Source organism: Rhizophagus irregularis, chromosome 24 (genome assembly GCF_026210795.1).
Source record: "Rhizophagus irregularis chromosome 24, complete sequence".
In the NCBI taxonomy this organism is placed as follows: domain Eukaryota; kingdom Fungi; phylum Glomeromycota; class Glomeromycetes; order Glomerales; family Glomeraceae; genus Rhizophagus; species Rhizophagus irregularis.
In genome coordinates this window covers 2763933-2788455 of record NC_089452.1, presented here as the reverse complement: position 1 = coordinate 2788455, position 24523 = coordinate 2763933, and the positions used below count along the sequence as shown (strand labels likewise).

Here is a 24523-nt window from a genome sequence, read left to right as displayed (position 1 = left end):
GTCCCATTTTTTTATATTCACACATCTTAATTAACAGAGCTTGGTGTGAAATGATTGTACTAATTTTATGGGTGAATCATAGAAAAGAATTTAACCAGGAGCAAGATTTTAGAAGGTTGGCTCTGACAAAGTAAAAAAATTAGAAAATTTAAACTTTTATTAGGTATTAATTCTATTGATGTCAGTTAAATTAATTGAAGCTCAAAAAAAATTCTAAAATAAACAGTTTTAGCAGTTTTACCATTAAAATACAAATAAATTAAGAATCACTAATTAAACATTCGGATACCATCCAATATTTGAGAATAAATTGAAAAAGTTTCTTACATATCTTGTAATTTAGTTAATCTATAATTAGCACATAATAAGAGTTGTAATAATATAAATTATGATAATTTAGAAATATTTTTAAAGGCGAATACATTCCATATAATATTTTATCAAGCTTAATTAAAAATACAAAAGGGAATCTCGTTGAAATCTATCTTAATTGTTATTCTTTCGATGAAGGACAGGCAATTTATCAAAGTTGTCCAAATCTCAATATTATCAATTTATCATAGTTAAATTAGAATGTTTCAGAATTTGAAATTAATTGTCAGTATTTAACTAGCTTAGAATTTATTGGTGTATATGAAATTAATTGGGATGAATTATTCAAAATATTGACATAATCTTCGCCAATTACATCCTTCTTGTCATATAAGTTTGAAATCTTTATTATTTTTTGATAAGGAATACAATGATATTACAAAACATTCCAAAAAGAGATAAAATGATGAAAGATTTATTGCAAAACTATAAAACAAAAGGTTTAATTGAAAAATACGAGCAATAAGAAGCATAATCTTTTATAATAAGTTATCATGCAATAAATAAAAAAATTTTATCATAAACTAATTTCATACCCATCTATGTTAATCCAAAAGTCTTACAAACGCGATTTCTTAATTAAAGAAGTGAAACAAAGAGTTTTGTTATCATCTAAATAATTCTTTTAACATTAACAGGACTTGGGATAAAATGATATGCTTATTTTTATGGTATTATCTCATATTGCTTATTAATAACTGGAAATCCGAGCATCGGAAAAACCTTTTTCGGATATTATTTTCTTTATCAACTTGCACTACAAGATGCAATAGTTGTATATGATAACTATAATGAAACTGATCCAATCGTCTTTGAAGGAGAAAAAGGAGCATAACGCTTACAAGTTTTTCTAGTCATTATTTTTTTTGTTTATAATTTATTGAATTACTATACTATCCAATGCCAAAAAAGTCGAGTTATGTTTGAATTAGCGCTCTTTTTTCCGTTCATCATTTATTGTGATTAAAATTTATACAAATTTTATAGATTAATTTATTTGGATAATTTTTTTGTACTACCTCTATTTGGTCGTGGGTACTACTAATTTGATGTCCGATTTTTTACGAATTAATAAAAAAAAATTTTGGTCTAAAATTATCATAACATTTCTCCATAAAAAAATATAAAACCAACCAAGTGACATAAACAAATAATTTGATTTAACTGAAAATGAAGAATGAGTTTAAACACTGATTTAACTCCCCAAAAACGAAGCGTTCATAACCGCTGAATCTTTCAAGTTATTAACGGGATACTTATGAAAATGGTAATCGAGTTTGATTTTTTTCAAGCTGCGGCAATCACTGATACAGTATAATCAACGAAAAATTCAACTAAGTAAATCCGAAACTAAAGTAAATAACTTAAGTTATCTGTTATTAATTATACAAATTTTTTAGTATCTTAAAATTTTTTATGTAACAGCGAAATTTAATATTAATTGAAGATATCATGTAATGAACAATTTGATGAATTCGTTTTCACCATTAATCAGTATTATAATAAATATTTATATAAATACAGAAATATTAAACATAAAATTATAAATATTTTCAACATGATTTTTCAACTTTACATTCATGTAACTTACTCAGTTCAAATGATGATTTTAAAACAAGATTAAATGAATATGTAACTATTCACTTTTGAATACTTTATTCAATTATCCTAAGTTTTTAAAATATTTGAATATATATATAAACTCATTTCTTCAATTGTAATATGGTCAGAACTTTAGAACCTAAAAATAGTTATTTTTAAGTTATTATTAATATTTATTGAAAATGAAAATGAAATAAAATTATATACTTTTAATTTTGAGATCATCTTAATTATTTCTTGATGCACCTTGGTGAGAAGAAACAGACTCTGATACTTGTATGTACATTAAGTGATTAATTAGAGATACTTTATATTAATTTTGTCAAATATCAAAAATTGAAATCTACAAAAGTGTACTTTTTTACTTTTTACATTGTCCTTGTTATAACTGTCATGTTCTACTTTATAATCATCATCTTCAAATAAATCGGATGATTCATAATAACCTGCTTGATGTTGGTTTGTTCATGATTATCGTTAGAATTGATGGAAATTGAGGAGGAATATTGGCAGAGAGAGGAACTCTTCATTTAAATCACCATCGTTTAATCTTTGATTCTCCGATTTCATCTGGATCACAGGACAGAAACAGAACATGTCAGTTAGTGTTCTTATATTCCTGAATTATCTGCTACGGATAAGAAATTCATTTTAATATAATACTATACCTCACCCCCTCGTCGTCCATATTTTTTCTCGGCGGACTGTTAAAAAAATTGTCGACTTCGTCACTCATATCCTACAAAAATACATAAATGATATAAAAAACATTAAAATAACACTGGTATTAACATATACTTATGTAGTTATTTATATACCAGAAGGTTTCAGATTCTCAACATCGTTCGCCGAAGTTGACATTTTTGATGGTAATTTTTTCTTGGAGAAGCCTTGGATAGTTTTAATCTGCACAGGTATTCGGGTAGGAAAGGAGGGGAGAAAATTTTTGTGGACTAACCTTGTTTGTATTCCAAACTGGTCTTTTTGACCGTTACTTCAAGAAGATTACGAAGATCTGATGAATTCCTCACGTGACAAGCGTTCTTTTGGTAGCAATGAACTTTTTGTGATTGAAATTTGCTTGATACTTTTAATAGTTCGATACTCTCAGTATCAAGAACATTCTTGAGCTTAAGCTATAAAGAAGATTAAAGACACTTTCTAAAAGGATGTACTTATATAACCAAAGAAATTGCTGAGATTTTACTTAAACTTACTTGATTCCTTTTGATATCACCTCTTTCCAAAAATGACATACAGTTACGTCGTCATGTTCTGAATTCATCTTATTGTAATGAAATAAAAAGTTAGAAGGCTAACATCCTTCGCTGATCCAAAATCTCAATGATTCAAATAAAAGCAAAAGCAAAAGGAGTCGCAAAGGTGAGGACCAGGAAGTAGATGATGCTCCTGAGTCAGGAAGTAGCTGACCAGAAGTTTCCATCACCAACACTTGAGTCAGGAAGTAGCTGACCAGGAGCTCTCTTCCGTAATTAAATTGAAATGAAATACATTCCTTTTTACATTATTATATAATACTTGGTTCATCTTATTCACCTCGCGCAGGAATCTTCTGGTCCAAGTACCATCAAGACATTCCAAATGTCTAAAAATGGCGGTAGGTCGATAAGGAACTCGCTGTTTAGTTTTAAAAATTTATGTAGGACCAGTCTTCAGAATTAGAATTTGCAAGTACCCCACAAGAACTATCTAAACAGCTATATAAATTAATCCTCATATTTTCTTATGATCTTTTGAAATTAGTGTATTAAAACACTTACCCGCACGTCGCAGACGCCTTATGTTGTTAAACTCCAGTAATTTTTGTACAATAAACCCTGCTAGACGTTGGCTTCCAACAGCTTCCCTCTGTCGCAGACGCTTTCTTCTTGCTTAACAAAAATTACGTTTATTAAGGAAAGAAGTGGTTGTTCAGCCTGCTTGACTTATAATTTACTTTTCTCGAAGTGTCTAAGTAAATTCAAGCGAAAAATTTTAGATACAGCACGTACTGTCGCGAAAGATCTTGTTTATGATTATAATGATTGATTGACTATTTATACGAATCGCTTCAGGTAATATCATTGACTTCCCTCTCAAGTTTCACGTGTTAACAACTGATCATTAGTGGTGCAGACTTTTGAACCTTATGTAGTTATATCATTTTTTTTCAACGTCCTGTCAGTATGTCAGTAGCGTCACATTGTCGTATGACACCATTACTTTGCCATATGGATTTTTTTAGACTTTTGGGCTTTACATAAACTTTTGACGTAATTACTTTTAAATTTTTTAGGCTTTAAATAATAAACTTTTGATGTAGCTATTTTTAAACTTAATATACTTGATATTAATAATATAAACTTTTATTTTTTATTTTTATTTTATTTGAAAACTGCTTTTAAGTTTCGAAATTTAACATATCGCCATATTCTACTACTATAATTTTATAGATCTACAAATCCAATCTTTCAGGATGGAGAAAATGGACTAAATATACCTAATACTAATAAAGAAGTTAATAATAATATGGAATTTAATCCTATTGACATAGCTAGTTTAAATACTAGATTAGAGTGAATTGTTTACATGCTATCATTATGATTTTATATCCTTCGTTTATATACTAGTAATAGTAAAATTGCGTATAGAAAAATGTTAAATAATGCTGTTAATTAAAAGAAGCAGTAATTATTAGGGCAATGACATATATTAGCTAATATTTTAGGGGGTGGGGAGTTACTATTAAAATAATATTAGCTAATATATGTCACTGCCCTTATTATTTTTAATTAAATTATTTAATTATTTTTTAAATTACGTCATACGTCAAAACTGTATTATAGGGGTCAGGTGATGAAAATTTTTTTACTGTGACTCTGTGAGCTGTACGCATTTTTTCAGGGCCGGAATTATGATAATGTCAGTCGGTTACTATAATAGGAAATAATAAAATTATGACTGGCATTATCAAAAATTATCTAAAAAAGGAAAGATTTTCATGTTTTTTTAGTTCAAAATACGCAAACTCAATCTGACCCTTTTATATATATTTCTGGGTCCTCGCATTGCCATCAAAAGTTTGCATCACTACTGATCATAGTATTACAGTGAATCAAAAAGAATCCTTTTTGACATGTACCATTTTTATTTTTTTTTATTTTGTGCTTAGTTTTTGCTGTCTCCTTCTTGATAACTTTAACTACTTCATCAATCCCTTCTATAACACGCTTCTTACCCTCTTTTGTACCATCTGTTGTTGAAGCTTCAGTTTTTCTGATGGGTAAGATAACCTTGCCGAGCAAGTCACATTAACTAAATTGTATGCGTCAAGTTCGATTGGTGTAGATTTTCTTGATTTTTTTTTGTACACATTTCTTTTTCGAAAAATATCTTCTACTTCTCTACTTGGGAATAAGAAATCCGGCAAATAAATCTTCATTCTTTCTTAAATCCGTAATCATATCTACTACTACTGGTGATATGTGATCTTTAGGCGGAATCAATATCGGTTTAGGTGGACCACCCAGTTTTTCTTGAATCTATCAACCGTATCGTATCGGCTACCTCATCAACCAAAGGCGGAGGCGGCGGTTCGGTGGTCATTCGTCTGTCCGTAAGTTGTGCAGTACTAACCTTTTCTTCATCCATAGAGATCAAATGTTAGCCTAACCCAAGCACCGAGTTTTGATGACGACGGTAAAACCCCTCTTCTCCTTCCCTGAATGATCCCAGCATTTCTATGACTTTTGTATCACACCTACCATCTGCTCTTCATCTTTATGTCAGGAAGACCGTCTTTTTTCCAAAACGAACCATTTTTCCATATTCAAACACTATCATTTTTTTTATTTTCAGTTTTTATAATATCAATTACAAATAATTATTAAAAAAGGATTTTTTAGTGGTTATTGCAGATCGTGTTTATTTTCGCATCATTTAATTAGATAGAATTATATAAACAAAAGAAGTTATATTGGTAGATGTTCAAGAAATAAGTACTATTCAAGGTAACACAAAGTATTTTTAAATAATCAAGGAAAGCTCGGGACAAAATTTTCAAATATAATAATTATTTTTGATACTACTTCAATATTACCACAATTACCGCTCCTATTTTAAGATTAATATTCCGAAGAATAATTGTAATACTCTGCGTACAATTATCTTATATGATGAATTGATGGAATTTTTTTTTTCATTGATTATATATATCGTATTGATTAAAAGATTAATACACATGAGACAATTGTAATGCAACTTCAAAAATAACCTCTAAATGTAAATTTATTTCATTAAAAATTCTTGTTCAGATTCTACGAAAAAAGAACAGTATTGATAAACTCAATATATTGATGTTTAATTCTAAGAAGAATATTAATTTTATGTATGCAGAAGTCAATAAAATTAAATTTACCTTCTCCAACATTTTCATTTCATTAAACATTGTTAATGAGTGTGAACGAGATGATCTCTCGATACTATAATGTGCAATTTATGTTTATTTATATAAAGATAATGAACTCATTATGTTACAAACTATAATGGGAAGTCACTAACGGACTAACCTAATTCAATTATGAAATTTGAAATTTGAATTTGATAAAATTTATTTAGTTCAGAAAAAACTAAATGGGTAGAATTCGCTTATAGGTTATAATGAAAATCACATAATCACGACCAATTAAAAATCTCTTATCGATTATGGTTTCCAAAGTTAAACTCACCAAATATAACCATTTATATTCTACAATATAAAAACGGCTATAGTGGAAAAATAAATTTCCGATTAAAATTTTGTAACGTTTTACGGTGACTACCAAGGTAACAAAGGTGCAATACAAAGACATAGTACAAAGATACGGTACAAAAAGTGGTAGGTAGCAAGTGCGTAACGTAGATTAACTAAAATGAGTACACGTAACATTACTAATTTTCGTTATCTCTGTACACTAATATTTCTCTGTACACTATTATAAAGCACGAAACACAAAGTTAATTATATTGCTTTACGTTACTTCCTTTTATATAAAGCACGTTTTTTATTTATTTTTATGACTAATAGAACTCATACACAGTTACAAACTACATATATTATACATTAAATATACAGTACTATACGTAGAATTTAAAAAACTGATGTAAGGCCACTGAATACAAGACCGTCTACTATTAAAAAAAACGCACAATTAGAACCATAAAAGTAATAACAAGAAACTAAACTAGCGCATATTTAAAGGATAAAAGGAAGAAAAAGGAAATAAATCTATAATATTTGAAAATTAAAGTTTGTCTTTTGATTGTCAGTATCAGAATGTAGAAAGTTGCTTATAATTCATCGTATGTTGACTTCTACATCCAAAAGTTCTTTGTTGATGGTTTTATCATAAGTGAGTGTACGTATCGTTGATGAGAGGAGTTGCATTTCCGCTTGGACGAAGAGGTCGAAGTTGGAGGATCGGCAGATATGTGATGGTATCGTCATTTTTTCCTTTTTGACACTTCGAATTGTTTACGTTGTCTCTGTGTCTAATCCAAGGCAGGTCGTACAAGTTTGTTAAAAAAAAAATTTAATAATAGAAGTAACTCGGTAAAACTCGATAGGTTAAAAATCATACCGCTGTATTCGGATCAGTGCTCCAAATCTACCGATATAATTTTACCTTATTCTGAGTTTTTACCGGGTATTGCCGAATGTCCGAGTGTCTCTCGCCATGTGATTTTGTGTCTGTAAAAGTGGATTTTTTTTTTATCTATAAACATAAATAGTTCTGTAATTAGGATAGTTCACTAGGATATAATTGTGAATAATTAAAGAGACTGGATCAAAACTGGAATGGTATTGATATCAGGTGGATAACAAAAATTATTTTGCATAGTAGGAATGACACCTTGTATAGATCACGTGATCAGATGACAAAACTTTCAGTTAGCAGTATATTATGCTATTCAAATATTATTAATATGAAAATTCCAAACGCATATAATACTTATCTAATTTATTTATTATTAATATTGCATATTTTTTCTGCGTATGTATAGGTATGAACGGCATTGAACGGGCGAAACCTTCGGAGTTAGGCGTATTAAATTATTGGCTAATTTTGGTCTAAATAAATAAGGCATGTAAACAGCAAATATATATTTAAAATAATTATTCATGCGGCAATTGTGCATAATACAAAATGCAAGCCACATTTAATTAAGGAATTTGGCGTTATAATGAGGTTATCCCCAAAAAAAAAATTTTGACCTGGTTTTGGAATCGGACTGGTAGATCCAACTCGAGGTTCTATTAGCCTATTAATAGTGAAAGAATTATTCAAAAAATAGTAATCTACTGATCATCATCACATGAAATTAGGATCGGATAGTCGGAGGGTTGGATGATGTATGATGTTATATGATGAATTGTCACCTGCGCCACACCCGAAAACTCGAATTTTTTTTGGTGAGTGATATACCAATCAAGATGATGATGTTCACTGGTTAATTCTGAAAATAGTGCATCTAAATACAAATATTCATTATATTTTCATAAGTTGTAGAAAGAAACAATTTATTGAGTGAAACGTACTACTTTCCGGGAATTGTAGAATTTGAACAGTATTATGAGTTTATGACTATTTATCTAGTTTACATCTCAAGAAAAATTTGGTTTGATATATAAAATAAGTGTTAATTTAAAATAATGTCGTGAGACAGAATTTTTTATATCGTTTGTATTTTACAAATTTTAATATTGTTGTATACAGTCCGTCTGATTGGTCTGTCTACCGTTCTTTAAAATTTTTTTTTTTAAAAAAAAATTCTTGCATCATTATTTTTACTATTTTACGCTCAGAAAATTAACGATAATAAAATGAAAACTAAAAAATGTTATTAAAATTTAGCGTGACGTTCAATAACCAATGAATTTATTGCTTTTATTAATAAAATTTATTGTCGAAATTGTTGAAATCAAACATATTTAAGGTTGAAAAAATAGAAATAACTTTTTTTCATAGAAATAGGCTTTTTTTAATAATTTGTTAGATATTATTTAGGGAAATTATTGTTTTTTTTTCAAGAATATAATAACTACGGTAGTATTTCGATAGCATTACCCGTACTATATCTGCGTATCATAATATAAGTCACGCCTTTGTAAATTATTTTGTGTATTTTGTGTATATACAGTACTGTGAACAAAAATTTTAATATTGAGAGAAGAAAGAGTTAGGATTTTTTTTATTTAATCGAATTTGCACGAGATTCAATTAAGGCAACTTTTTCGCTCGCATAAAAATCTAAGATTGAAAATTCATTATATTTATATCAGCGAAAATATGAAAATATGGATTTTTATACAATTTTATGCACTGTAGAAATTTTCACAAGAAAAAAAATAAAATAAAATAAACATAAATTTGATATAAAAAAAATTATTTTCTAAATAAAATAAGAATTATTTAAATTACAAACTAAGAAACATTACAATAAAATTGTTACTCTAGTCTTAGTGTTTAAATAATTCTAACGGATGTAACGAATGCTTATATATATATAAACTAATGAAATTTAATATATTGTTTACTTTAAAATTAGTTTTTTGTCAAATTTTTCATCTAATATTAAATATTAATAATAAAATGATATATAAATAATAATTTTTAAAATGCTAAAATTAAAAAAAAAAACCAAAAATTGTTATTTAAGATACTTTACCATTATCGTATTCTTGTTTCTGAAACTGACCCTTATTATCATTTTTATCATTTTTATCAAACTTCTTATCTAAAAAAAAATTAATTTAATTTAAAATACTAGGATTTAAAAATAATAAAAAATTGATTCAATATATCTTCATATATTATTAACTCAACCTTTTTTATCTAGATTAGATTTTACAAATTTAGATATTTTATTGATAGACCCTAATTAAAATAAATAGATTTTTTGTTATTTTTTTATTAAAAATAAAATTTTTAAATACAACAATTTTTCTTTTACACTGACCTTTAACAGTGCCAACAAAGTTCTTTTTATTTTTTGATTTCTTTTCTTCATCTAATTCAATAATAATATCACAAGTTCATAATTAATCATTAAGTATTTAATTATTGGGAAATATCACAAATACTTACCTTCTGGAACTTTGAAATAATTTTCATTTGTTTGGTTTTCATATATTTGATTATCATTTGTTTGAATTTCATTTGTTTGAATTTCATTGGTTTGAATTTCATTGGTATTTCCATTTGTTTGAATTTCATTGGTTTGAATTTTATTGGTTTGAATTTCATTGGTATTTCCATTTGTTTGAATTTCATTGGTTTGATTTTCACTTCCAATATCTAGTAAAACAAGCAAAATATAATCATATAAATTATATAAATTTAACAATTTTAATTTTGCATTAATAAATCGACTTACCATTATTAGATTCTACCTGTTCTTTTTCTTCCATATTTGAATTGAAATCACTTGTACCTAAAGTTTGATAAAAAAAAAAAAGTATTATTAAAAATTTTTTTAAATTTATTTGTTAAATTAATTTTTTTACCTTTATTATATAATTCGCTCATATCATCAACTAATGATTAAAATACAATAAATTATTAGAAAATTTAAATTTCACAAAAAAAGTATTTTTAAAAATTAACTTTGGAATATACTTTACTTTCAGGAATTTCTAATTCATCCTGATCTTCTGAATGAAGATTTGGATTATTATATATGTTTCCTTCATCATCTTAAAATATGACATACAAAATTATTACAAATTATTACAAATTCGAATTTTTTTTAAATTAGATAAATAATTATTTAATAAAAATAAATACCTTCTTGTTCATCTAATCATTTTTATTAATTAAATATTAGTAAAAGTAAAAAAATCAAATGACAAACTTGTTGATGAAATAATGATTAAAATTTTTACCTTCTGTTGCATTTTTTGGTTCTGGTAAATTTTTAAAGATATAAATTTTACTAGTATTCCCTATTTGATTATCTTTCAAATCCTTATTAGATTGATTTATAATTGATGGATTTTGACTTTTTAATTCTTGATTAATAGCTTTTTGATTATCATTCTTATACATCGCTTTTAATTCCTCTATTTTACTTTTAAGAGTATTACCATCAGGTCTGTTTGATGGATCAGCATCCCAACATTGTTGCATTAATTTTTTATATTCTAATGGAGTTTCAGGTACGATTTTTGGTCTTATTCCATTAATTATTTTCATAGTAACATCAAAGTCATGTTCATAATTATTAAATGGAGGTTGGCCAGATGAAATTTCCCACATTAACATTGCAATACTATAAATATCCGATTCAACGGTATAATCCTTCCCAGCAATAACTTCTGGTGCTATATAAGGAAGATTACCGTATATACTCTCTACTGGTTTGTTTACAGGACCACGAAGTGCTATATCACCAATATACCAAGAATTATAATATTCCTTATATAATATGTTTCCAGAATGCAAGTCACCATGAATTGTATTTTCTTTATGAATTATAGATAGTGCATATATTATTATATAAACTATGTTGATTCTTTCTCTCCAAGTGAGTTGATTATGATATTTTTGTAAATATTTTCTTAAATCTATATCCATTTGTTTCATTACTAACATATAATTTTCAGTTAATGGATCTTGAGTTATACCAAAACACTTTACCAAATTTCTCCATTTACTACTCATACTTAAAAGTAATGTAGCCTAAAATAAAAAGTGTTATAAATAGTAATCAACAATTAATTAACATTTATAAAAATTAAAAAAACGTACCTCTTCAAAAAAATAACTTTGTTCAACACTTTTAAAATTATTTGATTTTTTAAGTATGACATCACGAGTTCCATATCTCCGTAATTCTTGTTTTTCAGAATCCCATTTATTATAACTTCCACCAATCCATTTAGCAGTAAAGATCTCAGAATATCTACTATTAGTTAAATATTTAATATTTTGAAAATGATCGTATGGTATCCATTCAATTATTCTATTTGGAGTGATCGATTCCATTTGACATTTCCGTATTAAATTATCAATTTTATCACTTCCAGATGTCCACTTTGAAAAATTTGATCTTAAAAATTTTCGAAAACAATATTCACAATATAATTTTCCTAAACATTCATTTTGACATTTTTCACAAATTCTTTTTGTTCCTTCAATATAACCATTATTATCCTTATAATTTATTATTGCCTCGGATTTTTTCTCATCTAAATTAATAATCCGATTTTTCTCTGAATGGTCCATAATTTTTATAAATTATTTAATAATATTTTTTTTTTCGAAAAAGTGACTTTAACGAAGTATAAAGGTAAAAAAAAAAAAAATTTTTTTTTTATTGTCGTATATATTCATATATTCTCCGCAAAGGTTTCACAAAATTCATATTTGTGGCTTTGTATAACCAGATTTGTCTATGGTTGTAGTGTAACTTGCACAAATAAATATAAATCAGTCAATCATGCAGTTATATTAGTATATATTCTATCGATCGCCCGTCACCACTTCGGATGTGTCACTTCCGGAATTCTATAACATAAAAGGTATTTAAGGGGAAGATCTATATATAGAAAATAAAGTACTTTTTTTAAGAATAATATTAATTTATATAAATAATTATAAATTTAAAATAATATTAATTATTCATATGTACAATAGTAAAAAAGTACTAAAATTAATAAGGGTTAAAGGGTTATAAAAAAATTTAATTTTGATGTACAAGTTAATCGAAACTTGAACAAATTAAGTAATAACCCAAATTTTTTCGGAATATAATTTGGAATAATAATTTTTTTCCTTGGGCGGAAGGTAACCGACTAACCGGAATTGGTAATTTTTAATTGTGAAATTTTATAATCAAACATAAAAAAACAAAAAAAAAAATATATATTTTGTTCTTTCTATTAGTTTCTATACCTTACGAAATTTATAAAAAAAATGGATTACAAATCAACGAACATTCTTTGTCTTTAATGATTTTGCGTGGAAAAGTAACATATTTTTTTTATATAATGAATGATTAGTACATATTTATGAATTATTTTTGCGTAGCAAGTACATATTCTCCGTATATTCTCCGTTAAAAAAAATTTTTTTTTTTTTCTCTTCATATAGAACATAATAATATAAAAAAAAATTATTATTGATAGTCTCGTTTATGAGGATTTTTTTTATTCAGTTCTTTCTTTATATATATAAAAATTATTAATGAATTATTTTGTATTAAAATAAATTTGTCTATTTATTGATAATAATTCGTTTTTATAATTTTTAATGAGCCAAACAAATAAACCCATATGAAAAATGTATAAAATATTATTTGTTTCCTTAATTAATTAATAAATACAGCATAAAAGTATTTTTCTAAAAAAAAAAAATTCTTTTTCTTGATTTTTATGGAAAATAAAAAAAAAAAGAATAGATGACTTAAAAAAAAGAAAGGAGTTAATTCAACAATGTCAATGTCACAAATTCGAATTATACTCCACGATTAATCCGATTAATCAATTTACCACGGACGTCCCAGTCATCTCACGCTTCTTTACCTACTTGTTCGATTGATATGGAAATGTTTCAAAATTACTTTTATGAAACTCTATATCGGAATATTTTTTTTTATAAATTCAACGCTGAATTGCTTCTATCTCAAGTATGCATTTTGAGGTTGGCCTTCAATAATGCAACTTCTCTGATATTTAATACCATTACAATTATTTAAAATATAAAATGCCCGTCTCTCTGAAATGATAACTATTAACTATCATGTTTAAATCAATTTATAACGGATAGTCATATTTGTAATACTTTTTATTTATAATTCCGTGACATAATTTTTTAGAAAAAGATGTAAAAATGCTTTTGTCACAATAAACATACACAAAGTATCTCGCTCATAAATCTTTGAGGACGGATAGCAAATCAGCTATAACTACAACGTTTACGGATTAGAGATGGTGAACATTATACCAAATGATCAACCTCAGCACAATAAAACATTATTAAACACTGGGAAAAAAATTTCACAATATAACTCCTTGAAAATATTATTAAAAACTAAAGATAGTAATAATTATATTACAAATATTAAAATTATTGAATATAGTGCACAAAAAATCAACTCAACCTCACCCCTAAAGCGGCAAAGCGGATCGAAAGACTATAGAAAATTTGACATATTTAAGCACTATTTTAACAAATTACCAAGTGCGAACCTATCAATCAATCCATATAGTACTTGGAAGTTTAATAATTATAATTTATCAAAATTAAATTATTAATTCATAATATCTTCATATAATATTAAGATAACTTTATATAATTATTAAGACAGCTTTTATTTCTTTATAATTGGATCATACAAATGACTTATTTTGTAGAACTTCCAGTATGCAGGAAGCAAGATAATTTTCTTAAGCCAAAAATTTCATTCATTCTTAAAATATTTTTTATTATGGATTTAACAACAAAATTGTATTAATGCAAAAAAGAAATACAGTATAAGGCACACAATAAAAAATGCAGTCTTGACTCTTGAGGATATATTATATAAAATCATATGATACCAAGCATTGCAAGATCAAATTTTAATACATAAAAATATTTATTCAAAACCTTTTAATCAAAAAAAAAAAGAAAAAACAAATAATTCATTTCTTATTTAACAAATATTGATTATTATGTTTACCAAAGCATTAATTTCTAAAGATAGATCTAAAAGCAAAAATCAATGTTAATTTCCAAAGATAGTTCTAAACATGAAAAATAATTAAAAATTCGCCAAATATTGCAAATATAGAAATTGAACATTGCTTAATTCATAAATAATTTTGAAAATTAGAAGAGAAATTAATTTATTAACTACATAGAATTCAAAATTACTAATGTGTATAATGCAAATTTATTAATCATTATAGCCATTGGCTAATAAACTGAATGATATTACTTTTTAGCACCATATTTTATATAGAAAATTAAATTTTTATATTTTATATAATCTGACTAAGAAGATTCAAAGCTATGGTCGTTTATTTTTGATCTAATATGACTGAAATGGAAACTGCCATGATTACTTCCTTAATATTTTGGACTTTGGCTTATTCTTTTACAGGAAATAGTCAATGAGTGTAGCTATGGCATGTGAAAAACAGAAAGTGGACGTAAAAAATATATCAATTTTCTGGTCATTAATTACCAAAAAGATATATAATAATTCTTTATTGAAATTGGCTTACAAAGATTTAAAAAAGATTCAGCAACTTCAATAAGCACACTATCATTATTTGAAAATGCAAGTTTCATTTTTAATTAAAGAAAATAGTGATACTATCTATACTTTTATACCATTTTAACTATTATTTTTTAAGTAACATTACATTCTCAATCAAATCAAACTTTACTATAATTTTATAATATTTTGTATAGAAAAGGAATTGGGGCACTTTTTCGCTTCATTGTAATATATGATCATCAAGTATCTATATGATAAATTTAGGATGAAAAACAACAACAGATACCTTCAGCCTTATAATACCCACAATGCATTATATGATGGACTTCGATTCCCACTACAGTATTCTCACGGTCCATTTTTCCACCCGATGTTGGTGACAAAAATTAGAACTTCAAATAGTATTTGTTAGTTTAGATTTAATATGAAATGGTAATTTTGGTTGCCTATTGTGAAATTAAGCCAATTTAACTAATATGATGGAAAAGAACAAACATAAAAAATAATATTAAGTAAAACATTAAAATCATATACAGTATAAACAAAATTTACTGGATTTGAAAATTTAGCCCAAGAAATTGATAATGGCAGTATTTATAGATATCCTATATTAGGTATATTTCTAATTTGATTTACTTTTAGTAAGACCCCAATCCATGATCAAAAAACGAGTTGAATTAAATGATAGAGACTGGTAATTATTTGACCTTAATTATGATACTTCGTATATATTGCTGATTCATTAAATTTATATTTACATTTTTTTTAAATTATTTTAGACAGGTACAAACTAACTTATAAACGACAACAAATGGACACATAATGACCATCCAAATTTTGCCCCAAACAAAAGACAGTGTGTAAAAACAAATGGAAAGCACTTAAATCTGGATATGAAAATTTAAAAAGATTATACTAGATAATTAATGTTTGGCTATTTATAATTAATGTTGGCTAAATTTTATTAATTTCAATTAAATTGCTATTTTATGCCAAATTCTTTTCTAATTCCATGCATAGAATTTTGAAATATTATTTTCTTTTAAAAATTTATTTTAATTATATTTTTTTTTCATCATACCATAATGATAAGATTAACTTATAATCTCAATCTCAAATTCTTAGTCATGGAATTTTTTTATTGTGAGATAATATTCAAATAAAAAAACAACAGGAATTTTTTAGTGATAGATAATATTCAAATAACAAAAATACAGGCATTTATAATTGCGAGATAATATTCAAATAACAAAGATTTTTTTCTTTTTCAAAGAAATTAAATAAAACTTTATGTAATATTACAAGTGTTGGTACAATATTGTAATTTAGAATTTTAAATCATAAAATTAATAATTTAATAATTTCTAAAAGAACAATAGCTAGAGAAAATATAACTTCCTTCTGATATAATGTCTACTTACAAACAAAATGTATAATTAATTATATTGTATATTGTATATATATAATCAATTCTTTAATATTCAAAATTTATTGTAAGGTTTAATTTTATTCACATTGATTTTGGTATATATATATTTTTTAAGACTAAAGATACTTCTTGGTACTCAACCCATCAAATTTTATGTTCATTGCAGTTAACTTTCTTAATTGTACTTCAATTTAAATTACAAATAAAAACCCTTTCCAGTTAAATAATACTTTACCAATGTAATAGTTGCATGAATAGCTGGTATGATTGCGAAAAGTAATGAAAATTCCTAAATTAATATACAAGTATACAAGTATGATGACAAATAAAATAAAAAATCAAACATAGTGTCTTAACCATACATTTATATGATATAAACATTTGCATTATATACTAGCCATATTCAGTATAAGTTCATATCTTATATTAGAGAATTTTTATTTTAATCGCACCTGCAGCACTTTTACTGTTACTGTTTCTGGTTCGTTATTACTTATTACCGGTAATGATCTATAAATTTTATCAAAGCTAAGATCTTGACAGAACATTTGAATAACTTAAAATTTTTACCCATTTTAGGAAAATAAATTGAAAGAATCAATTAAAAGATGTAAAATGAGAATGCCAAATTTATTTATTCTCATTATATGAACATTTAATGATTATATGTGGATTACTTAAGTTTTAAATTATATTTTTCATATTTAGGTTAAACCTATATTAAATATTCCCAAAGTCTAGACTCTGGAGTACAGTCAAACTCTGATATAATGAGTTCGTTCACAAATTTCAAATGGATTGGATTGAGTCGACGCCTTCAATCCAATCCATATTCACTAATTGCAAAATTGATTTGGATTGCATTTGGATTAGATTTTACTATTAAATTTCCAATCCAAGGTATACTTCATGATTGAATATACCGTACTATATCTTATCCACCTATCACCACATGTTACAACCTTATGACCACCTACTATAAATTTTTCTTTAACAAATTTAGTTTCGTTTAGTTAATTAAACAATGGCAACTTACACTTCATTTCGGAGAAATTTATAATAAAAATGACAATAAACGCAAAGTTCTATTAAAGATATTAATAAAAAAAGCCTTCTTTAGTTTAAACTAAATCGAGTTAAGATGCAATACAAAAATCAAAGATCTATATGTGAACACGGGATTGGATTTTATGAGGATCAGATCCAATCCAAATGGATCGGCAATCCAATTCCTAATCCAATCAACTGTAAATACTGTGGCAAAGTAGGCAAGGTATATACATATAAGAACTGTACATTCTGTACACCATGTCAAATAAATAAATTAAGACGTAACCCGACTAAGAACTACAGAAAATTACTATAAAAATTCGGGGAAAAAAATTAAAACCAAAAAAAAGGCATTATGCATTATCTTGTGATCTGGTGATTGGATTTTGATGATCCTTCGTGAACGCACCCAATAATGGTTGCTGACAAGTGGTTTTAACTATAGGATGTCTAGTTAATTTTTTATTAGATAATGTTACTTTATTTTATAATCATATTTATTTATTTTATTTGTGAAATTTAAATACAATGAAATTCGATAAACCAGATTCGGGCTTAAGCCGGATTTTTTTGCTGGAACCAAATCACGTATATTGAAATAGTTTCGATATACCCGAGTTTACTAGTAAAGTCTCGATATTCGCTATAACGGATCAAACTTCTAACCAGTTTTAGTAAAAATGATTCGATATAATTATATCGTAGTATGACGTAACGTAATAGGGTAAATCTTAATTTTGGCCAGGATTATAAAATATTAATTCTTGCTGAAGTTTATTTTCAATTAAAAATATCTCATTTTCATTTTCATGACCTCTATAAGATGAAAAAATTAATATATAATATATATTAGTTTTATTAGCATTAAAAATTCTTAAAAATTCAGTATAATAGATTTTCAACATATCGAAATTTTTTCGCTATACCTGATACCGGATATCCAGATATTTTTAGTGAGAACCGATAGATCCAGTTTATCGAATTTCAATGTGTATATTAATAGACAACTATTTTCCATTAATCTTATAAATCCTAATCAACACTAAAAGCCGGGCTCACACCTGGATCAAAACTTATTGCACAAAGTGAACTACCTCATTACCTCTAATTCTTATTATAAATTCTGAATCAAAATTTTCACTTTTATAAGAAAAAATAGGAAACTGTCTGATGTAGATTGTCAGCTTCAACATTCATTAATAATAGAATAATAAGGTTGCCAACTTAATGGATTATAACCTCAATTATCTGTCCACTTACTTTCAATTTTTTCGCTCCAAGTCCATCTCTATTGGTACTATAAGAAGTTTAAACCAATAGGAATTATTTGTGGTATTATAAAAAGACTTTACTTTTTTATCAATCCAACTTGCAATAATATTATAAAATTGTCTTGGAAATACATGTTTAAATTGATTAATTTTCCAATTGAAGAATGTCAATAACATTGTATGATTATTAATTAAATAATTTGAATATGATCACTTAATTTTTCATCAAACTGCTATTAAAAGTTCTAATACCTTTATATCATTTAAATTAACTAAACCAGAAGTATAACAATATTTCTTATGGAATAATTATTTTTAAAAAAACAAAATATTTCTTTTTCCCCTATCTTTTGATAAACCAGTTTTAAAATATGTTGATCTAGAAATTAATATGTTAATGAACTTGTGAATTTTTTCATATTCACCTTTCTCATTAAATCATAATCATCTTAATTATCTCCAGTAGTAAGAAGTTGACCGATATTTTTATATTCAATAAATTCTTTGTTGTATATAAATAAAGGTAGTATAATTTTTAGGTCATTATACATAAAATCTAGATCCATTCTTTCATATAAAGTATATAAAGTATAAAGTATTAGCAATCTCATCCAGCTACATGTTTAAAGAATAGATATTGGTTTAAGATTATTTTCTAATTCTGATAACTTTTTTTAAAAGATTTTGTAGTATTTCATTTTTAGGAAATTATGTGACATGAATACTCTGGAAAAATTGTCATCTATTTCAATAATTATATTGATTTGTCTAAATTCTTTTCAAGGATTCTTTTCATAAAAATAATAAAATCAAAATATTAGATAAGCTTTTATTTACTAATAATATAAGTATCTTACTAATCTTAGTTTTTCCAGGTAATAATTTACTTGCTGCGGTTATTTATATGACATCCCGTCATCACGTGGTTAAGAGCGTTGTACCTTAAAATGATTAATGATTTTAAATAAATTCGGAATATAAGTCTTTAAACTTACGCAGTAATTTGTCGAATAATATCTTAAAAATTCTGTCCAAGATGAAATTAAAAATTTTTTTTTTCTACAGAAAAATTACGTAAGTTTATTATTGGTCACCAATCTATTATTTTGTCGGACTGATGTTTTTTGTTACATATTTTTTTTTATCGGCCGAATATCAAATATATTTACAACCATATAATCTATAAATTGATCCTTCAATAAGTTTTACACTTTGATTATACTTTTTTATATACTCTTATAATAATAACATGATCTTGTGTTTCGGATACGAATCTCCGATCCTTTTTGGTAATGATCTTTATTACTCTGTTTAGGAATTTGAAACTGAAATTGATGACATAATTTAAAAAACTGATTAACCAATCAGAAAAAATCATTCTGGGTATTTTTTTCACAGAAAACTTTTAAACGCGTTTCTTTTATCTTTTTTTTATCTTTTACATTTTTATTGAGAATTTCTTTTTCTTTTTTTTTTTTTAAAAAAAAAAAAGTCACTATTTTATATTGTAATAAGGAAACGAAAGTCTCAACTCTTCTGATAGTACATAACCTGTTGCTACACGTTAAACACGCGAACGAAACCAAAAATATCCACTATCAAAACACAAGAAAAACTGCCCAAATTAAAGAAATAGTTGCTCAAGATATAAATACTCAAGAAACAACTACTCAAGAAACAACAGCTCAAGAAACAACCAACACAACCAACACGGTTATTGAAAAACTACCCATAGCGACTATGTCTAGTACAAGTTCTACTCAAACAGTTCGACGTTCAAAACGTTTACAAGACAAAAAGAATTCTTCACTTGAACAACCAATAGGAAAAGCATCTGGAATTCTTCAAACAACTCAGATAACAGCCACAGTAGTTATTGAACAACTACCTCCAGACGCGGCTATGGCTAGTACAAGAACTATTCAACAAACTCCTCATCCCAAACGTGGACGAAAACGAAAGAATTCTTCGCCTGAACGACCAATAGAAACCGAATCTGAAAATCATCAAATTCAAGATACAAATGCTCAAGAGACAACAACCTCAATTATTGAACAACCACCTTCGGTTACTCAAACAGTTCGACGTTCAAAACGTTTACGTAACCTAAAGAATTCTTCATCTGAACAGCAATTAGGAACCGAATTTGAAACTCTTCAGATTCAAGGAAAAACTGCTCGAGTAACAACAAAAGTTATTGAACAACTACTTCCGGATGCAGCTATGGCTAATACAAGTTCTGACCAACAAAATCCTCTTCCAAAACGTGGACGAAAACGGAATAATCCTTCACCTGAACAATTGGTAGGAACTGAATCTGAAAATCAAGGAATTGCTACTCGAGGAACATCGAATACTATGGATAATACGAGTTCTACTCAAACAGTTCGACGTTCAAAACGTATACGAAACCAAAAGAATTCTTCACCTGAACAACAAATAGGAACCGAATTTGAAACTCTTCAGATTCAAGGAAAAACTGCTCGAGTAACAACAACAATCACTGAACAACTACTTTCGGATGCAGCTATGGCTAGTACAAGTTCTGACCAACAAACTCCTCTTCCAAAACGTGGACGAAAACGGAAGAATTCTTCACCTGAACAATTGGTAGGAACTGTATCTGAAACACTTCAACTACTACTTCCAGATACGACTATGCCTAGCACGAGTTCTACTCAAACATTTCGAAGTTCAAAACGTTTACGAAACCAAAAGAATGCTTCACCTGAACAACCTGTAGAAACCGAAGTTGAAACTCCTCAAATTCAAGAATTAGCTACTCAAGGTACAACTGTTACTCAGAAAACAGCTACTCAAGAAACAACTACTCGAGCAACAGCACCCACGATTATTGAACGACTACCTCCAGACGCGGCTATGGCTAATACTAGTTCTACCCAGCAAATTTCTTCACATGAACAATCAGTAGGAAACGAATCTGAAACTCTCCAAATTCAAGAAACAACTACTCAAGAAACAACTACTCGAGCAACAACACCTACGGTTATTGAACAACTACCTTCAGACGCGGCTATGGCTAATACTAGTTCTACTGAACAAATTTCTTCACATGAACAACTAGGAAACGAATGTGAAACTCTCCAAATTCAAGAAACAACTACTCAAGAAACAACTACCCGAGCAACAACACCTACGGTTATTGAACAACTACCTCCAGACGCGGCTACTGAACAAATTTCTTCACATGAACAACCAGTAGGAAACGAATATGAAACTCTTCAAATTCAAGAAACAACTACTCAAGAAACAGCTACTCGAGCAATAACATCTACGGTTATTGAACAACTACCTCCAGTCGCGGCCATGGATAGTACTAGTTTTACTCAGCAAATTTCTTTACATGAACAATCAGTAGGAACTGAATCTGAAACTCTTCAAATTCAAGAAACAACCACTCAAGATATAACCACTCTGGAAGTAGCTACTCAAGAAATAACTACTCGAATGGCAACACCCACGGTTATTGAACAACTACCTCCAACCGCAGCTATGGCTAGTATGAGTTCTACTCAACAAATTTCTTCATATGAACAACCAGTAGGAACCGAATATGAAATTCTTCAAATTCAAGAAACAATCACTCAAGGTACAACTGTTATTCAGGAAACAGCTGCTCGAGTAACATCAACAACTATTGAACAACTTCTTCCATACGCGGCTATGCCTAGTACAAGTTTTGAGGAAACACCTATTCAAGAAATAACCACTCAAGTAACAACACTCACGGTTATTGAACAATTACCTCCTGACGTGGTTATGGCTAGTACTAGTTCTATTCAACAACGTGAACAATCAGTAGGAACTGAATCTGAAACTCCTGGACGAGAAACTTCACTAAATGAGAAACCTGCAGGAACAGGTCCTGTTGAAGTTCCTAGTATTAGAGGAGCGACTAATGAAAATAATAATGAAGAACGGGAAGCACGTCCTGCAAAGAAAAAGAAAAAATCAAGAAAATCAAAGGCTGAAAAACGATTAGCTCGTTTCAAAACATGTTGCTCACTTGTAAGACTGAACTCTTTTTTAAAAAATCAAATTTCATTACGTGAATAATTTTTTTTTCTTTTTTTCTTTTTTTTTGATAATTACAGCGTTACCGTGAACGTATGATTCGTGCGGAACAACAACGAATTTACTTGATTGAACGAAACAAAATTACCGATCTCCGCGAAAAATTCGTTATCGTAGGACCAACTGGCAATGTAGGAAGTGTTTTATTGTTGTACAGAGACCTGTGCGAATGGGGTGTGGATCATTCGTTATACTTCGGACTAATTAACCTGCAACGAAACTTTTACTTTCAAATTTTCAGGTTTATACAGTTACTATTGCGCATTTACCAGATTGCACTTGTCCAGATTTCATGAAAGGATTTATATGTAAGCATATTGTAAGTATATTGGAGAAAATCTAAAACCTTCTTAATCGAGATCTAGAATTATGACATCATTTTACGTTTATATTTGTTTAGTTCTTTGTTTATCTCAAAGTTTTGGGTGTAAATCGAGATAGCACGCTTATCTATCAGAAAGCGCTTTTGTCTAAAGAACTTCGTTCAATCTTTACAAATGCAAGGCCTAGTCCGGCTGTTATGGTAATTTTATTCGTTGGTTAACTGTACAAAATCAAATTTCCACTAACATATTAAATTTCTTATATTTAGGCTCTTAGAAAAATTCGCGATAGATATAAAAAATTCACTTCAAGTAACGTCAACGAAAATGAAAACGAAAAACGTCGACCAATCGAAGGAAATTGCCCTATTTGGTACTTAGGCGTCCTATAATCATTTCCATATTATCCTAAAATCACATTATTTAACATCATTGAACTCAATATTAATAGCTATGATTCCTTAGAAGAAAAAGATCGTGATAAAATCGTATGGTGTAGACAAGGTTGCGGAAATAACCTTCACAAAGACTGCTTTGAGCAATGGAAGAGATCAAGATACGGTGGCAGGGTAAGCATGCTTTTTTTACTCTTAATATTTTTTTTTTTAAAATTTATTTTTTCTTTTTTTTTGATTTATCTATTAGGTTACTTGTGTTTATTGTCGCGTCAATTGGGTGGAGCCTGAAGTGTATATAACCAATGATGGTTATATTAACTTGGGAAATGTTCAAAGATTGGGAAGTATTCAAAGATTAAATATTCTTCAAGGTAATACATACAAAGTATTTTCAAATAATCAAAAAATTTCAAGACAAACTTTTTAATATCAATAATTTATTTTAGACGCTGCCTATTACCGCAATTTCCGCACCATAATTTAAGATTAATATTCCGAGGAATAATTGTTATACTACTCTATCTTGTACGATGAATTGATGAATTTTTTATTGTTTATATATAAATTGTACGTAAAATCACCTGTCATATTTTATGAAAATTATACATTTAATGAAATAATTAAGAGTATGTGAAAGAAGTTTTACACATGTTACGATTGTAATGCAACTTTAAAAATAGACATTGAAAACATCCAAATGTCGATAATATTATAGGAAATTCAAGAAATATGGTAAAA

General features: G+C 27.4%; 2 protein-coding genes across 2 annotated transcripts; one reads left to right on the top strand and one right to left on the bottom strand.

The window, feature by feature from the left end:
• Window positions 1-9546: 9546 nt before the first annotated feature.
• OCT59_016295 (uncharacterized protein) lies at window positions 9547-11141 on the bottom strand (the record flags this gene model as incomplete). Its single annotated transcript, XM_066132383.1, has 11 exons — window positions 9547-9581; window positions 9682-9750; window positions 9840-9890; window positions 9973-10023; window positions 10101-10310; window positions 10390-10446; window positions 10520-10549; window positions 10637-10708; window positions 10800-10811; window positions 10898-10918; window positions 11099-11141. The coding sequence occupies 11 exons, from the start codon at window positions 11139-11141 to the stop codon at window positions 9547-9549; spliced, it is 651 nt and encodes a 216-aa protein (XP_066003376.1).
• A 9568-nt stretch (window positions 11142-20709) lies between these two features.
• On the top strand, window positions 20710-24269 carry OCT59_016294 (uncharacterized protein; the record flags this gene model as incomplete). Its single annotated transcript, XM_066132382.1, has 8 exons — window positions 20710-22998; window positions 23085-23195; window positions 23306-23383; window positions 23465-23587; window positions 23657-23760; window positions 23839-23956; window positions 24033-24156; window positions 24232-24269. The coding sequence occupies 8 exons, from the start codon at window positions 20710-20712 to the stop codon at window positions 24267-24269; spliced, it is 2985 nt and encodes a 994-aa protein (XP_066003375.1).
• Between the last annotated feature and the right edge of the window lie 254 nt (window positions 24270-24523).